This window comes from Montipora capricornis, chromosome 10, assembly GCF_036669925.1.
Source record: "Montipora capricornis isolate CH-2021 chromosome 10, ASM3666992v2, whole genome shotgun sequence".
In the NCBI taxonomy this organism is placed as follows: Eukaryota; Metazoa; Cnidaria; class Anthozoa; order Scleractinia; family Acroporidae; genus Montipora; species Montipora capricornis.
In genome coordinates, this window is record NC_090892.1 from 49,417,722 (window position 1) to 49,435,221 (window position 17,500).

The 17,500-nt window shown below is 40.0% G+C and overlaps 2 protein-coding genes across 3 annotated transcripts in view; one reads left to right on the top strand and one right to left on the bottom strand.

Annotated features, from left to right (window-relative positions):
- LOC138022438 (deubiquitinase OTUD6B-like) overlaps positions 1 to 1,855 on the top strand; it is a 20,111-nt gene extending 18,256 nt beyond the window's left edge. For both annotated transcript variants that reach the window (XR_011126575.1, XM_068869568.1), the window contains exons 9-10: positions 670 to 776; positions 1,248 to 1,855. Coding sequence is in view for 1 of the 2 variants with exons in the window: in XM_068869568.1 (XP_068725669.1) it covers positions 670 to 776; positions 1,248 to 1,323 (183 nt within the window). In the remaining variant the exon portion in view is untranslated. The remainder of the gene's footprint in view (positions 1 to 669; positions 777 to 1,247) is intronic.
- A 250-nt stretch (positions 1,856 to 2,105) lies between these two features.
- LOC138022437 (lysine--tRNA ligase-like) overlaps positions 2,106 to 17,500 on the bottom strand; it is a 29,366-nt gene continuing 13,971 nt past the window's right edge. The window contains exons 8-17 of the mRNA XM_068869567.1: positions 15,559 to 15,678; positions 15,125 to 15,185; positions 14,615 to 14,716; positions 13,033 to 13,218; positions 12,218 to 12,303; positions 10,663 to 10,748; positions 9,146 to 9,272; positions 7,720 to 7,863; positions 2,732 to 4,194; positions 2,106 to 2,557 (exon numbers count right to left, since the gene is read on the bottom strand). Of these exons, the coding sequence (XP_068725668.1) occupies positions 4,099 to 4,194; positions 7,720 to 7,863; positions 9,146 to 9,272; positions 10,663 to 10,748; positions 12,218 to 12,303; positions 13,033 to 13,218; positions 14,615 to 14,716; positions 15,125 to 15,185; positions 15,559 to 15,678 (1,008 nt within the window). The 3' untranslated portion in view covers positions 2,106 to 2,557; positions 2,732 to 4,098. The remainder of the gene's footprint in view (positions 2,558 to 2,731; positions 4,195 to 7,719; positions 7,864 to 9,145; positions 9,273 to 10,662; positions 10,749 to 12,217; positions 12,304 to 13,032; positions 13,219 to 14,614; positions 14,717 to 15,124; positions 15,186 to 15,558; positions 15,679 to 17,500) is intronic.

Below are 17,500 nucleotides of genomic sequence, written 5' to 3' on the forward strand. Positions count from 1 at the left end.
AGTTCCTTTCCTCTCCTTCCCTTTCCAATAGTGCACATTTTGACCTTTTCACCTGAACGATCGTCGACGATCGCAGAGATCGTAAATGTGTGTGAAAAATTGGAAAATTCCTGTCTGTCAACATGAATCCCGCTTTATAAACCGGCAAAGCCTAATGTGGTCGTGGATACAGTGAATCCACGATCGTCTAGGATTTTTCCATCATGACACGATAACTAGGCTTTAAAGTCTTGTTCACACTGAACACGCAAAGGTAAACTCAGAGCCAGACGCAAGCGTTCACACTTCAAGCAACTGCAGTGATTGCCCATCGGTCAGTGTAAAACGCAGACTGCAGACCGGGGGTAAAATGCAGACTGAGGTTATGACGTAACTGTTGAAAAAGCGCAAACCCCTTAGAAATGCTAACCTTAGGCCTAATTAGGCCTAAAACAATATTTAGGCTTAACTGTTAGCATTTCTAATGGGTTTCTCAGTCTGCATTTTACCCCTGGTCTGCGGTCTGCGTTTTACACTGACCGGATTGCACATACGCAGTTGCCTCCATTTGAAGCCATAGGTCATCTCTATTCAGACACTGATGGTTCCTTCAGCAAAAACAAACGTTCATGGTAGCTTTTTTACCCCTACAAAGTTCCTTCGTAAAAGAGAGGTGGTTATTGATTACAGATCCAGGCGTTGTCTCAAGCACTCAAGATTCCAATGGAAGTTTATCAAGCGAACGCTCCAGTGTTGCGAACAGGGGAGGAATATGACTGTCAACCTATTTTATTATCGTAAGTATTTCAGTGACTTTTATTATGGACTTCTAAGTCCCTCTATTTGTAACCCCATCTTCGGGGTTGTTTATATAATTGGGGAGGAAGATCCCAGCCTCTTTCGGTTTGGGTCTTCGTCGTATCAGCTCAGAGTTTTGCCTCAATATTTGTTCTCCTGAACAGTGCGTTGGATTGTTTCGCGCTTGCAGCAGTCTTGTAGCGCAGCCGCCCCCAGAAAGTTATTAAAATGATGTAGTTCCCATTTTCCTCGAGCCTTGCTTCCAGTACAACCCCGCCCGCGCGCAAACATCCCGTAATTTAAGTGGGCAAGAGCAGAAGTGTTTTACACGGTGCAACGATCTTCCAAACGGCCAAGTACTTGATGGCGACGCAAATGAAAGAAATTCCTCAACTAGAATTTCTTAATCAACTCTCTTCCTCACTTTATAAACGCACTTCTTGGTAACATGTTGTGGTTATCTGTGCAAGGTATCACCACCACGCATATGGCCTTGGTGAGCACTATAATTCTGTGATCCCTTTGGAAAACAGCTTGGAAACGTAGCGTGCATGCCACTATCGAGGATTATGGATTTCAGCTACCCATCTCCTGACAATAACCGGGTCACGACAAGAACTTGACACGAAATCCCTTGCAGACGCTAGAATTCGAAGTGGTTTGATTGTTCATCTCCAAATAGGTCTTCAATATAACTCATAAAACCTTTGATATGAATGCAAGGGAAAACTGTTGGATTTCACCAGAGATCCAGTAACACCGTTCGTCTTACTCTACCTCTCATTAAAGGAACGTTTCAAGACTCGGCATCCAAAGCCTTCAATCAGCTACACTTTAACCTCATTTGCGAGAGAGAAAACGATTGTTAATGAAAGAGGCCAAACTAGAATACAAAAGTTCATAAATTCATTATTAGGTGACATCTGGGGGGAGGGTTAAAAGGGGCTGTATTACACCCAAGAATGGTTTGCAGGATATGGTTTACTCAATTTATACTATCCTTTTCTTTGTACTTATTTATAGATAGTCATTAACATAGAAGAGCTACCCTGTGGAAATGTTAATAAATTCGTTATTACTACTATTGTTTTTACCCGGCTCTCACCAAGTTTTGACTTTTGTATGAGTCGATTGGGCAGCACGATGGCCAAAAATATTGCCTGTGAATGGCCCCAAAATACCAGCCCGGTTAAATAGTTACGCCAGCTCAATTGACCAATCACAGAGGGCGTACTATTTAAAAGAAGTGCATTATAAAAAGGGAACTGAGCAGAAATAGATCGCTCGTCCGTTATTTAAACTGACAATAAATAATATCAAACAAGTGCAACGAGTTTCGCGAGCTTTTATTCGCTGGGATAGGCACTGATCACAATTAGTTGTGATCAGTCTATTCGTTACTCTACAAATAAAACACCTTCTAGTGCTTACTTGAAAATTCGAAAAGAGGGTTATTCAACCCTGAAAAAGACAAAACATGAAATAGCAAATCCACACATCAAAAAATCCCGGGCAAACGGCTTCAACATCAGTTCGATGTTGTTGCCCCCCCCCGACCTTGCTGAAATATGTCGAAACGAACTTGAAAAGAGGTTAAAATGAGTTGAAAAGCCTTTCAACTTTGCTTCAACCATTCAACATTGATGCGTGTGAGCATGCGCACTAATGGGTCTCTCGATGACGTATCCATAACTGTAACAACCGCGGCTGCAGCTGCATCAAATGTAGAAAATGTTGAAGCAGTTTGCCCGAGCGTTTACATACTGAAGATGAAATGTTGCTAATTGCTGGTTTTCACTCACGTGATCAACAACCATGTTTTTCAACGAAAACAAAAGGAAGCGTTTGCATAATAATAGAGTTAAATTCCCGGAGGATTTGGTCGGGGCACCAACATGGCCGCCTTTTCTTTGTTTTGGGCACCAACATGGCGGTCGTGACGTCATGTGAAAACCGAGAATTCTTAGTCTTTTTTTACATGGTCTTATAGGAAAAAAAAAAGGCTTTACCAATGTTCTCAGGTCAGACCGAAATGCCATCGAGTCTTTTACTTTATGTTCTTCAAAAAAGGACATCTATTAGTAGACAGATATATTCAGTGGGATCTTAACACTTGGTACATTAGAGAACTGGCCTTGGTGATTCGAAAGGTGGATACCACTATTCAGATTATACATCGCTTCAATGGATAGTAGCGCTATCGACCTTTTGAACATACGAAGCTAAGGATTCTCAAATTTGCGAATTCGTCATCTGCAACGCAAAACTAGATTAACTATCCTCATTTTGCCGCAGCAGGAATATCGAGCTTTCAGCAGTGTCATTCGACTTTGTTAGGTGATAAAATAAACGTCTTCGTTAAAATGCTGCTATGACCAAAAACTCCTTTTATTTTTCTTTTTAAACAAGACACCTGTTTATTTTAATGGGAATATTCCTATCTAATGGGTCCGCCATTACTGACATTAAGATTTTGAGAGAGCTGGATCGAGGAGAAAATGACGTCAAAGACTCAATGTTTAAAAATGCAATGCGTGCGCACGCGGCTGAATTAATATACAGCTCGGAATTTTCGGGCTTTTAGACTTTTATACTCGCGTTTTGCATAATTATATAATAACCTGCGTTTACACGCTGAAAATTTAAGCTATTGAGTCAATGACGTCACTTTTCCCAAAATCCAACCCTCTGAGGTCCAATCGGTCAGTTTGGAACGTGAGTAAAGGCCCAGTAATAGGGGCAACAATTTTTGTGCAACTTGTCGTGCAACAATGTTCTGTTGCAAGTTGAGATGGTTTGTTGCACGTATTACCACCTTCTTGAGCAACAAAAATGTCTACTTTTTGCAACATGAAATTTGTTGCGCAAGAAGGTGGTAATAGGCGCAACAAACCATCTCAACTTGCAACGCAACATTGCTGCACGACAAGTTGCACGAAAATTGTTGCCCGTATTACTGGGCCTTAATGGCTGACCGTGAAATCCAAAACTTACACTCAAGTAAGCAGCCTTTGGATAAAACTTAAAGTTCACAATTTTGCCAATCAAGTGTAAAGCAATCACACTTTCAAAATCTGAAAAAAGGATGGATTTTTTGAACATAGTAGCACTTAAAGTACTCGGGCTGTTGCGTATTGTTCTGCGTATTGATAAAAGCATCCCTTCACCACTCCCATGCGCAACCAAGCACAACAGAAATGAGTGGACGGTAAACAAAATGCTTAGATAGATTTTTCATTCATTAAAAAGTTTCTTATTTGGCTAATTGAAATGTGATTTCTCCTTAGAGAGAGTAAATTGGAACTAAGTTAAACCATTCAATTAATCGGCTTCCTTTGGCCCGGAATTAGCTGTCGCGTCACTTTGCTCGTCTGGCGCTTTTTCTTCTGGCTTCATTGCAGGGAAAAACAGCACTTCCTAAAGCAAATAGGAAAAACGCTTAGGGAAAAAAACAAAACAAAAAAGTAACCTGTTAACAACTGCTTCCTGCTGAAGCTCTTACAGACTTCTTTAGCTTCTACAGTTCCCACAATCGTGCCCTGCTTCTCTGGTAGCTTTCGACCAGGCTCCACGGTAGTCAAGACGGAAATCAATCAATCATCCACCCTCTACCTCTGAATTTGCCATTATATTAATTTAGAAAACTTAATGTTTCAAATGGATTCAGGGAAATACAAGTGTATGAACCTGATATACTCGTCATCTAACCACTTGGACCACCAATCTCGACCCCAGTGCTCTTCTATTTTGCGCATGACTGAAGGAGAGAAGAGTTCTGGGGAACCCTGGAACAAAGTGTCTTCTCATTGGTTTTTGTAACGAACAACGAAAAGCGTCTCTGATTGGTGAATTCATGTTACCAAGAGGAGTGAACAGGTGTCGTAAGGTTCAACAGCCAATTTTTGGCTATAAGAACCCTACGGTGCATGTTCTCCTACATAGCTTTTCCCAGAGCCTCGGGTCATGGTCTGAGGTTCTCATGACGAGAATGCTTAACCACCACACCGCTAGCGCTAGCTGCATAGTGTCGATATTTTAAAAAATATTTGATAAAGCTGTATATCACTCGGCAACAAAGAGTATTAAACATTGCAAAAGGTCGGACGGGTGACCTAATCTTTTTTTGATCGTCAGTGCTTAAGCTGAAAGAAGCGGTTCGAGTAGACAGTCCGGGTTCAAATCCAGTCCACAGATGCAACTATTAGTTTCCTTATTTTCTCTGCTACCTACAAGTCCTGGTACACAGTGTACTAAAACGATCATAGTAAATTCAAAGCAAATTTGAAGAAGTGAAGCGGAAAAAAGTGGATAAGAGTTTATGTTGAAATCAACAGGCGAGCCGAGCGGGGGATTGGTGACGAGGAAGCGGCAGTTAGGCTCGTTTCATTTCCCGATTTATTTACGTCCCCTTTCCACTGTGGGGCCTGGTCTCAGTCTTGCGCTCTGAGGAATCGTCTAATGAAAAAAAAAAAAAAAACCCACCATTTGCACGCTGGAGGGAAGGAAAATTTCCTTCGAGATCGTTTCACGTCCCCTGAGATGGGGAATTTGAAAACGGTGCGAAAAAGATCCATTGAAGGGCCACAGTACAAGCACATTTATATACGATACGATACGAGAGGAAGACACAACTAACATTTAAAAGTTTTCTAACTTACGGCCCTCTAGCTATACAAGGACAAACCACAATACCAGGAACTCCGTGCCCTACTCGGCGAATAGTGCCGCGTGGTTTTTTTTACGAAGCATAGGATTATGAACATTGAAGAGTTGTGAGACGGGGGGCCTACGGTTTATCGTCCTTATCCTAGAAGAATAGAGAGTATAACCATTTGCAGACGTCATTACAGAGGCCGCACTTCCTCCTCAGTTATTTAAAGACCCCGAGTGCTGGTCCGGCCGCAACCACCAGCACAGTGGTCCACTGGCTTGTTGTCGATTGGTGTGTTTTGTGCCGAACAAAATGAGTGTACAATAAACAAAACGATGCTGAGTTTTCATATATTGCTTGTGCTCAAGTTTGCATTGTATCAGCAAACAAGCCCTGAAGCCGTTGACACGCATTCAACGAATGTTGAACTGCATATGTTATGTGGAATACTGAAATTGTTAAATCAACAAGTTAACGTTTTCGAAAGAAAACAGAGACAAACTCTCTTCCGTTCAGAAATAAAGTTGCCATTAGTTGTTAACGGTTTAACGATTGTTGTTGATCAACAAATTTTGCACAATATTGAACCGTGTGTCACCATCTTTACTAGGAGCACAAGAAGAGGTGGAATGAATGTACCAAAGGCATGAAACAGCTCGAAGCCAGTATGAAAGGCAGGCTGTGATAAACTTTGGTTTTGATTTGACCTCGCGTGATTTAGTTGACAGTCACAGCTCTTGGAGCTATATCACATACCCAGTGAGGTTCCTTTTTCCTTCCCGTCCTAAAGCTAGACACACTGCCGCTGTCACCATGTCGCTACGGCTTAGCGGTCAGATTGCCAGGCTACTAAGGCATGTCGTTACGTCCTTATAGGGCATTCAGCGAATTTGCTGTAGCACGTGAAATCGCTAAGTCGCAGGCACTAAATTTACAAAATGGCGTCGTTTGAAGAAGCTCTTGAGCTTATTAATAGTTTCCGAATCTATCCTCTCCTTCATGACATCTCTTCAAAGGATTACAAAAACGAAAAGGTGAAAGCCAACGTATGGGAAAAAAATTGCGGAAGAAATGAGAGTGAGTGGCTACAATGTTGCAGGTATACTCACATTTTCTACGAGTAAAAATTTTGCTATAATATATTGGAGATTGACGAAGAAACGAATTGATGTTTTATTCTTTTCTTTCGGAAGTGAACGAAATAAAGGCCAAAATAAAGAATCTAAGAGAGAAGTACAGAAGATGCTGATACGATCTTAAAATATGATTCAAATTTCGATCGCTCTGCCAAATCGACAGCGACAGTGTGGCTTGTTTTATTTCTTGGTCGCTTTGTCACCAAGTCGCTGAGCGTCAAAGACCAGGCGACAGCGATTGTGTGATTTATAGCTTAAGAGTGACCCTGATTTTCCTCCGTCTAACACCAGACGATGTTACCCGCCCAAAAACTGTCCCCTTTTACGGTCTCCCGCGTGACAACGGGTCCCTTTGAAAAAATCATAAGTAATTGCGTTACTAGTAACTCCGTTTCTTTCCAATAATCACTAACAAAACATTTAACATAGTACGCAGCTACGAGGCACTTTTTCTGACGCCACGGCTTACACTTTGTCTATTGAAAGACGAGTTTGCTCACAGAGGACACCGTGGTATAGTCAAATTGGCTTTAAAATATCAAAGAACTTCTTCAACTCTGTCCTCTCCCCAATTTTAACCCTTCTCCTTTGGATCCTCGGGGAAATATTGGTCGTAAAGCGAAAAATTTATTAGATGGCTTAAGAGTTTTTAAGGGAATATTCCTCAAAGATATTTATCATTTCCGGTTTCACATTTCCCGAGACAGCTCATTACAAAACGCTCTATTAATATCCAAGGCCCTGTTGTGTGCTCCCCGACAACGAAATGATGGGAATATGCTAGTATAACAAAAACTTTAAACAAACAATCAACCGTTCTTTGACGGAAGTGATCAAGAAATAAAGGACATAACAATCTTCCATAGAAACAACACTACAACCAATTCTTGGATTTCACATGATGTCACGGCCGCCATGTTGGTGTCCCCAAACAGTGAAATGGCGGCCATGTTGGTGTCCCGATCCAATCCTCCGGGAATTGAAAGCTATTATTATGCTAACGTCTTCTTTTGTTTTCGTTGAAAAACATGGCTGTTGATCACGTGAGTGAAACCCGAGAATAAAGGAGCTGAGTTCCATGTCGGTCCAATTAAAAACTGAAGGTTCTCCAGTGGAAAGAGAGACTGCAAAGATTCACTTAAATAAGCCACAAACCTTTATGTTATTTGAGTCCGTGAGGAACATTGTTAATCTGTCTATTCCCAAGCCCCAGCCAGCTGTTGGTGGGAGACCAAACTCAAGAGCTGTGCAGAAGTTTTCGTCAACAAACATGGCTTCATCGTCACCGGCAGCTTTGTCCTAACAGGCAACGTACCAAATACAGCAGAAAGATACTGTTAAAATTGACACCGTGTTTGTTACTTTATTTAATAATGAAATCTACGTTTAAATTGTTGATTCTTGGCACCAATCAGGGAAGGAAGAACGATAAATGTAGTGATAAATCCTAACTAAAGAAATTGGTTAAAAGAAATTTCTTTAATGGCTTTGCAGGGCCTATGAAGCAAATGATTAAAAAGAATAGAACTGTATTAAACAATCCCAATTGGTTAGGAGGAAAAGACCAATGACAATATTTACGCCACTGACAAGCGAAATAGATTTCAGCTAGGCAATCAACTTCAGACAAGGACCTTAAGATTTAGGTAATCCATAATAATAGATAGTATGAGGACAAACCAAACGCAAATTTGAGATCGCTTTTCTCAAGGCATGAAACAGCTTCAACATGAAGAAAGAAGGATCGTGATTAATTTGGGCTTTCGATTTGACCTCACATGATTTTGTTGACAGTGAGAGCCACTTTTGCTATGCCCCGTGAGGTGACAGAGGACAAGTGCCAGGAAGGGGATACACATTCATAACGGTTGAACAATCCTTTTTAAGAGTTGATTATTATAGTAAATACAGATTCGTTGTTGCTGTTGTTGTTGAGTTCAAATTCGGTTTCATAGTTCGTGCCATTCCAAAGAAATTGCTTGGGCATTTCTAAACGTTTTGAATCTTTAAAAACCACCAGAGAAACGTCTTAATTGGTGATAATGATCCACAATGCCAGCTTTTACCACTTCTTTAAGTAAAGAATGTTCACCCTTTGCTTGAGTCCCAGAACAGGAGCATTGAGTCAACATCAAATACTCATACAATTGCTGCATAGAAAACAGTACAAAATCATGACTTCTGATCCTCAAAGCCTGCATACCCCGGCGGAATTGTTGGTGCGAAGAATGAGGAGGGGTGCTGTGAAATACCAGCGCCCCTCCAAATTCTCTATGCGGCTTCACCGCTTGTTAATAGGCCATTTTCGAATTCCCACGACTGGACTGGATCTAGCATGAAATGGAGGCTAATGCGGGCAAATCTTTTCAAATGCAAATTAATTTGCCCGCATTAGCCTCCATTTCATGCTAGATCCAGTCCCACCGTTAGAATACGAAACTGGCCTATTTGCCTCTCACACTAACAATACCACCAGTTACCCACGCTATCGTCCTCAAAGCTCTTTTTTAACCAGTTGAAAGTTCCAGATATATTACAAACCCTGCTTCAAAAAGAATAAATTCAATTTGTTTGAACTAACCTTGGATTGAAGCCTGAACATATCTCGCTGCACAACTGGGTCATTTAGCTCCGTGTATGAATTACAAATTTCTTTGCGACAAACAAACAGCTCAAATCTCTCTGAAAGACCACGAACTGATCTATGCCTATTGAAGAAGAACATCAAAGGTTAAATGTCATTTGACCATGCAAACAAGCTCATGAATACCCTTAAACGTTTGGGGAAAAAATCCATTTTGATTTATTCTATATCTGAGCCAGAGGTCTGTTTTCTAGGGACTTCCTGTAAATTGCCTCTCTTTGTTTTTCCCAGTTAAAAACACAGTTTGTGCCAAACAGCAAGGGCCTCAAACTTGAATAATAAGAGTAGATTCATACAGTGAACGCACTAAATCACTTGTCTCCTTCAGCAACTAAGCCAACAGTAAATATCAGACTGTAGCTAACTAGTTACATGTACACAAAGGAGTCCTCTTTAACCTCACGTGAAATAGCTTACAGTTATCACATAACAGCAAACTTGCCTGGTGAGGTCGTGCATTTACTGCTTTTGTAGTAATAATGATTTTTATTCTATTTTCGATCTTTTTTAATTGCTAGCACTTTTTTCCACAAACCAAGACCTTTAGTCTGAATAACATCATGTTGACTCCATTGTCTTCATTTGCAGTACTCAATTCAACAGCATCAGCTGCTTTGGCAACAACACTTATTTTCTCATTGATCATTTTGTTTCATGGTAGTGTGCTTACATCTGTACTTACCGATTTTTCAACATAGCACACTACACGATTTGTGTAACGCGATTTGCATTGCACGCGAGAGCGGCAACATATTTTTCAGTGAAAATGTTGGTAAGTCAGGGGTCCATGACTAGGAGCGAGCAACTCGCATACCAAGCTCATGTAAGAGCATTTTTACAGACTGATCTATTTGTAGACTACCTTTTCCGCAAAAAAACAAAGGCAGTTCCGGATTTGTGACGCTATGACATCAAGTTAGTTTGTTGCGATTAGTCGTCGGGTCCCTAGGGAGTCTCACTAAATGTATGAAAAGATGTATTTTGTCGTGATTACTTGCAAAACTTTCAAACAAGAATGGGACCTATGGTTAATGATGCTCTTCCACTACCTGCCTGAGGAAACTCATTAGAGGTACATGCAGTTGATTAAACTGTAACCTCCCCCCCCTGCAGCATTTTCCGAATTCCAATTAGCATTGAAAGGGAGGAGTGGGGGACTAGGTACCCATGAAACCAGTCATGTGTTATTGACTTAATTGTCCGAACAATTTTGTCCCAGATTGCCAGAAGTAAGTGAAAAAAATGTCCTGCGATAACGTTAGGAATAAAATCATTGTAAAGTGGCATTTAAAACCCCTCGTTAATTAATGAAGAGACGAAATTTTCATTGATGACTCAAGGATGATTGGAAAGGCAACAATTAAATTTATGAGTAGACACATTGATTTGACATTACATTGAACACTACGTCTGAAAAATACAACGACAACAGTGTACCAAGGAATTCTGCTTACCACTTTGAAAGTGGGCTCATAATCTGAGGATGATCTATGATAAACGTTGGGTTCACACATGATTCTTCAAGATATTCTCCAACAAGCTAACAAAAAAGCACACCCATTTGTTTGAATCAATAATAATTACAGTGTATTTCAAAATTCTTGACACCAACAAGGGTGGCAGAAAACAAAAATGCACGTAATAAAATGAAAGCCAAAGAGTAATTTCTGATAAACATAACTTGTCCCTTTATGTCGAAGCAACATCTAATTTAAAGGCATTACAACATTACAGTTGGTATAAAGGTTGGGTTACTTTTTTTGTGACATTTATTGTCATATGTCTGGTGAAGTTGAAGAGAAAGGGACCCTAAACCCTAACTCTCAAAATCACCGTCCACATAATTAGGTCCATTTTAAGATTCTTAATGCTTATATCTTTCAACAGCCCTGTAAACTGCCCCTTAGCCTAAAACTGCATTAATTTATATATCATGGAAAAGTGTCCCACTGGTGTTTGATCAACAACACTGCTGAGCCTGCGAGGGGCATAAAGCCATCATTAATTTTTAGATAATACAGTGTAGGAATGTGAATAGTAATCATGATATACCTGGCATTGACTTACAGTACTGCTGAAGATCTTTGAAAAGACTCAAATAAATTATTCATACAGTATACTCATCTATTGTAGATTGTGTTCTCAAGGCATGAAACAGATCAAATCCACCAAACAGGAAGAGCTGTGATAAACTTGGGTTTTGATTTCACCTCGTGTGATTTAGTTGACAGTCACTGCCTCAAAGGCTATGTCACTTGCCCATAGAGGTGATTGCAACTTTTTCAATCTCTAGACCGAATGCACAAATGGCGGCCAAAAAATATTCTTTTGTTTTTGTGCTAATTAGACCCACTAGCCTTGTTAGCACGGCCAAAATACAAAAGAAATGTTACTTTACAACGAGGATAGTTGGTCTGATCAGCACATAAACAAAAGAATAATTTCTTGGCTGCTGTTTATGCATTCAGTCTATGGATTGGGGCATTTTTACCCAAAACACCAAGAAGACTGAGTCTGGTTGAGGTCTTGCATATTAGTGCTACATAATTATATGTTTTCTATGGCAAAGTGACAGGACGTTCTCTCTCTACCATCAGGCTTTTTGGATGGCCCACAATGGTAGTATAGAGGGAAAAGGTATGATGTTAAAAAAAAAAAAACAGAACCAAATGGTTTATCGCAAGTTCATTTGATTACACATAGTCTGCTGCCATCGGTCTTCACCTTGTGTCTTAGAATTGTAAACTTTGTCAAATATCCCGATCAATTTTTTTACCATAGCCAAGGCCTTTTACAGCGCACCATGGTTAAAAACCACATGGGATTGGTTATCACTCATGCTTGTTCAAAAGATGAACATCACTATCCACTGGATAAATCATAATCCACTGAATAACTTAATTTCTTTTGAGAGGGCTTACCCTATGCATCCTAATTATTAATTTGTTGGATAGCCCAAATCAGAATGATATCAAACAATGGGGACCTGGGAATACACAGTTTACTCACTTTGTCCAACAATCTTGGAGTTGTCCTGGGAGCACTGCACTCAACATTGTGTTTGACACACAGGTCATCAAAAACCTGTCTGGCCTCTGAAAACAATAATAATAATATTATTTATCTCAATACTTGTTAGAACAAGTGTTTACCCCACGACAAGGATAGTTGGAGGTTTTTGCGATTCTTTCGATTATTGCTTTACTTCAGGAACTATTTGTCATTTTATAGCAGGTGCTGATTATCCAATTATGACTGATAACCCTAAAATTAATGGCCATTAGTGTAATTACATAGCTGAATATTAAAAATTCTTTGCACTGATTGGTCGCACGTGAGGTGATTATGCAATAATCACCTATTAACAGCATTTTTTCAAAATGGCTGCAAGCCATTTTGTCAAGGTGACAGATGAAGAAAAGTAATATTAATCATATTAACAGTCAAAGCACAGTTGACTAACAATGTACCTTTGGTACAGTTCCTTATATTATGCCCTTTCCGAGCCAAGTGGTCCAACACGCCGGAGCTTATCCCCGGTTTTCTTAGCATGAAGAGACAAGGAGTATTTCTACTCCCCCTCACCCTGGATGGGACGCTAGTCCATCGCAGGGTTACCCCCAGCCTTGAATTCCCCGGTACCCATTTATACACCTGGGTGGGGAGAGGCACCGTGGGAGTAAAGCGTCTTGCCCAAGAACACAACACAATGTCCCCAGCCGGGACCCGAACCTGGACCACTCGATCCAGAGTCAAGCACACTAACCATGAGGCCACCGTGCGTCCCCTTATATTATGCACCTTGTGTTTCACCCCATCATTACCTGGTGTTCCAAATTCAGATGGATCTGGAAGCTTAGTGTTTAGCACCTTTTCAAGGTCAGGAACCATGCATATTCTTTTAAAAGGTGGAGTAAAGTCAACTGTGAGGGCTTCTCCCAAATTATCAGGATCCGTAGCATTTGGATGATAGGTGATCACATAGCCTCCAGTGAGTGCCTTAACCATACCTGTAATGTAATGGTACAGTCAATACAGTCAATCCAGAAAAGATTTCATAGCGCAATCATTTTATTTTTCAATCAACATTGTGGCCAACATTAATTTAATAAAGGTAGTCCTACAGTATTATTAATATTACAGACATGTAGATGGACAGGAGTCCATGACTAGGAGTGAACAACTTCCATACTAAGCCTATGTCATGGCGTTTTTACAGACCGATCTATTTTTAGACTGCCTTTTCCCTCAGAAAGACAGGCCGTTCCAGTCCCGCGACGCTATGTTAGTTTTTTGTGATTGGTCATCGGGCTTCCACGGGAGTCTCATTCGTGGGAAATTCAATCTAAAAATAAATTGATCTGTGAAAACGCAGTGATGTGAATATAGGGCAGTTGTTCGCTCCTACTCATGAGATCCTGAGATGCTGAACTAAAAGGTTCTGCTACAGTTGACTCTCAATTAACTCTTCAAGGGAAATTGAAAAAGGTTCAAGTTGTCGGGAGTTGAAACTAAACGACAAGAAATAAGGGAAAATAGTGTTTCCTGTTTTTCTTTTCATACAGTATAAAATTATTTCAATCAAATGAAAATGGAACATTTAATTTTGAAATTACTGTAGAAATAAAAATGTAACGTAACATGAAAAAAAACAAAGAAAAGTAGCAAGCGAGGTAAGAAGGCACTGGATTGACACGTTTAAAGGTAATGCAAAAAAGAACAAAGATTACATGACTGCTTTAAAATAAGCTTAATGTTTTGGAATGCAGTACACTGTTTGTTTTGATTTGTCACATATCCACAGACATGGTTTGCATTACTGAGGGGAAAAAATAATTTTATCAAGAATGACCTGAAGGGAAAGGAAAATTGCTTCAACTTTGCGGGAGGTTTGAGTTACCGAGGGTAACATTGCAGTAAATGTATGAAGTAAATGTATGAAGGAAATCCAAGGGAAATCGATTCTGGTTTCAGTTAGCACGAGGTTCAAGTTAGCGAGGGTTCAAGTTATCAAGAGTTGACTGTACAGTAGAATGGCCTTACAGTCAATATGACCTGTCTAAGTCCAAAGCCACAAGCCAGCTCCCCACTATTTACCCAAGACCATCTGTATCTAGAACGTGCAAAATTTCCCCTACCCTTATTAGAATGACAAGCCAAAGCAGCTTTACTCCAACTAACTTGTCCGTGTGATGCCCTTGGTCATCATCAACAATGAGTGGATGACGAACAAAAATTAATATAACAACAACAATCATAATAGTTACTGTAGAAGCAGACGAAATTTATTTCAGTGTCCGGATTTTAGTTTAGCATACAAGATGCTAGTATCTCCAAAAGCAATATCAATAACTACTGAAGAGAATACATGGTACATGTACTTACAACAATCTACTTATTACCTACCAGACAACATGACTTCTGTCAATTCCATCAGGTCATTGTAATCAGCATAGGCCATGTAAAACTCACATGTAGTAAATTCTGGATTGTGTGTCATATCAATGCCTGCAAGAATCCAAACAATCAAAATTGAAATTGTCCAAACGTGGCAAATTTAGATTTTACATATACAAGTTTTGCATTCTTCCTTTTTTGTATTGGCAAAAGAAACCAAAGCATTTGAAAATGGTTGTTAGGGACCTTATTCTATTTCGTTCACGTCGCACAATGTGGGTGAAGTATCCTAAAAATAAATCTGTTTGAGCAGTTTCTCATGTTGTCGTCAAAACCTTAAATTTGGTGACTTCATGTCGTCATGCAGAGTGACGCAAAAGAATTAGCAATAATCTGTACCTCACGTGCAGCATGACTATTTATTCTCTATAACCAATGATATCATTGTTCTGTGGTGATGTCGTCAACATCATCATCTTATATCTTAAGGTCCCTACTATTTCAACAACAACTACCTACCTTCATTTCTGAACTGCCTTCCAATTTCATATACCCTGTCAATTCCACCAACCACAAGCATCTAAATCAATGAAAAAGAATGTAAAATTACAGTCTATGTGCAGCAATGAAACTCTCAAAAAGCCACTTAATTTGCAATTCACTATTTTTTAAAATCAATGCATACAGTACACTGTACACTTGAAGTGTGGGTTATAGACAAATGGGAGAAGCGCTTCTCGCACTTAGCTTGACAATTTAAGCAATTGCCTCACCTGAAAAATCCAGGTGGCTTCAGAAGGATTCAAACCCATGATCACTGCAATACCAAATGAGCTAAGAAGCCACTGCTTTCTGCAGTTCAAATGTGTCTTTCATGATATCAAGTCCCTTTATCGCTGGCATTAACGTTGCAATTTAATATACAACTGTCAAGTATAATACGTTAAGCTTACTTTGTGATAAAGTTCTGGTGCAACTCTCATATACAAATCCATTTCCAGCTCATTGTGGTGAGTGATAAAAGGTTTGGCAGTGGCACCTCCAGGAATCATATTCATCAGAGGAGTTTCTACCTAATTAAAATGAACATGTGAGCGCAAATAACAAGCATCACTGAGAAAATGAGAGAATTCAATCAATTGTTATTCTGGAACATTTCTCCAAATAATTCTTCCCTAGTATTGTCTCAGGGTTCTCCAGAAGCTCCGGCAACCAGCGAAAATCGCCATCTACTCGACCTGGGCGCAATGGCTACTCGAGGAAAAATTAATGTACCGTATATGCATTTTTTGGGGCTGGCTTTGGCAAGGAAGCAATTTTTGCTGGTTACTTGAAATTTTTCTCCGTCTATTTCAAATTTTCAGGAGAACTTGTATTTAGGTTTGTTCATCACTGTAGACTATAGAGTACAAATTATACGAATAAAGTATCATCATTTCTCTTACTATGTTGTCCTTTTGATCACTAAGTTTCGACTGCATACTGCAAGCCTTCATCGTTTCTCAGGCTATAAGGTCTCTTAAAAATTCCCAGTTCAAATTGTAACTAAAAAATGCACCACGTAAACCCAAGCTGCACACAATCGTTTCTATAGGAACGCCTTAAACATTGCGTGCTAATGGCGTGGGAAAGCGAGCCAAACGGATGGTCAGCGGTCACGGTTGTTGCAGGTACAAACAAGATGGCATCCAAACGATCTTGTCACGGTGCAGGGACTTGTGTGACTCTTCATTTCTGTTATCTTAATGCTATCTAATAGGTGCTCAGTTTACCTTAAAATGCACCAGACGCAACCATTTTGAAGCCAATAGTTTCAAAATTTCTTGGGGGAGCATGCAGCTGGACCCGCCTAGCATGCAAGGGGCTCTGGCCCTTGCTGCAGAGTCCAAAAGCCTCTCCTGTCTATTACTATTAATAATGGCCAGCTTGCCTACTACTCTAAAACATTTTGATTGGGCTGTAAAATCCCAGTCTCCTTGATTTAGAACTCTTCCACATAAAGCACCTGTAGCAATACATGTACACAAGACTGAAACTCCAGCAAAGTGATTTTTATTAAGACATTGATCTTGTTGTCAAAAGACAAACGATATGCTCATTTTACTTATCAGAGGCGACTTAAAAATTCCAAAAGGAAAGAAAAGCAAGGGGAACTGGCTTGGAAACTATTAATAACAAAGTTACAGTATTTTAAATAAGGAAACAAGCAATGTATGTATACTGTATTGCTCCCGTCTGGCCTTGTAGCTCAGTCGGTAGAGCGGCGGAGATCTAACCTGAAGGTCGTGGGTTCAATTCCCACCCTGGTCTGTCCTTGTGTGGGTCCATTTCCATCAGTAGGGCTAACGCTCACATGGTTCATATGGGATAGAAATCTAGCACTTCACAATACACTCTATTCAGTTAACTCTGTTTAAAATATACCGTACTTATTCGGCTACAAGCCGAGCTCGGCTGTAAGCCGAGACCCCAAACTTCTTACGGAAAAAATCAACTTGATTGAAACGAATTGTAAATGCATAATACTCGGCTATAAGCCGAGACCCATTTTAGGTCTTGATATGTATTATCGACTATGGAATTTTCGTAATTTAAAATACAAATTGACATTGACTGAAAAATTATACTCAAAGCAATCAAATGAACACGAAAGACAAGCGACGTGATCTTGAGGTGACGAAAATTTACTGACCTCACTGGAAACGTACAAGCGAAGCGTTTTATAAAAAGTTATTTGACTGGAAACCTTACAACCTCGCCTTTAAACTTAAAATAGTCGCCGAAGCAGAAGCAGTAGAAAATAACTCCGAGATCGCCGGAAAATACGGCATCAGCGAGTCGATGGTTCGTCGCTGGAGCTTATCGGGGAGCGTATCCCCAGCTCGATCAAAGACC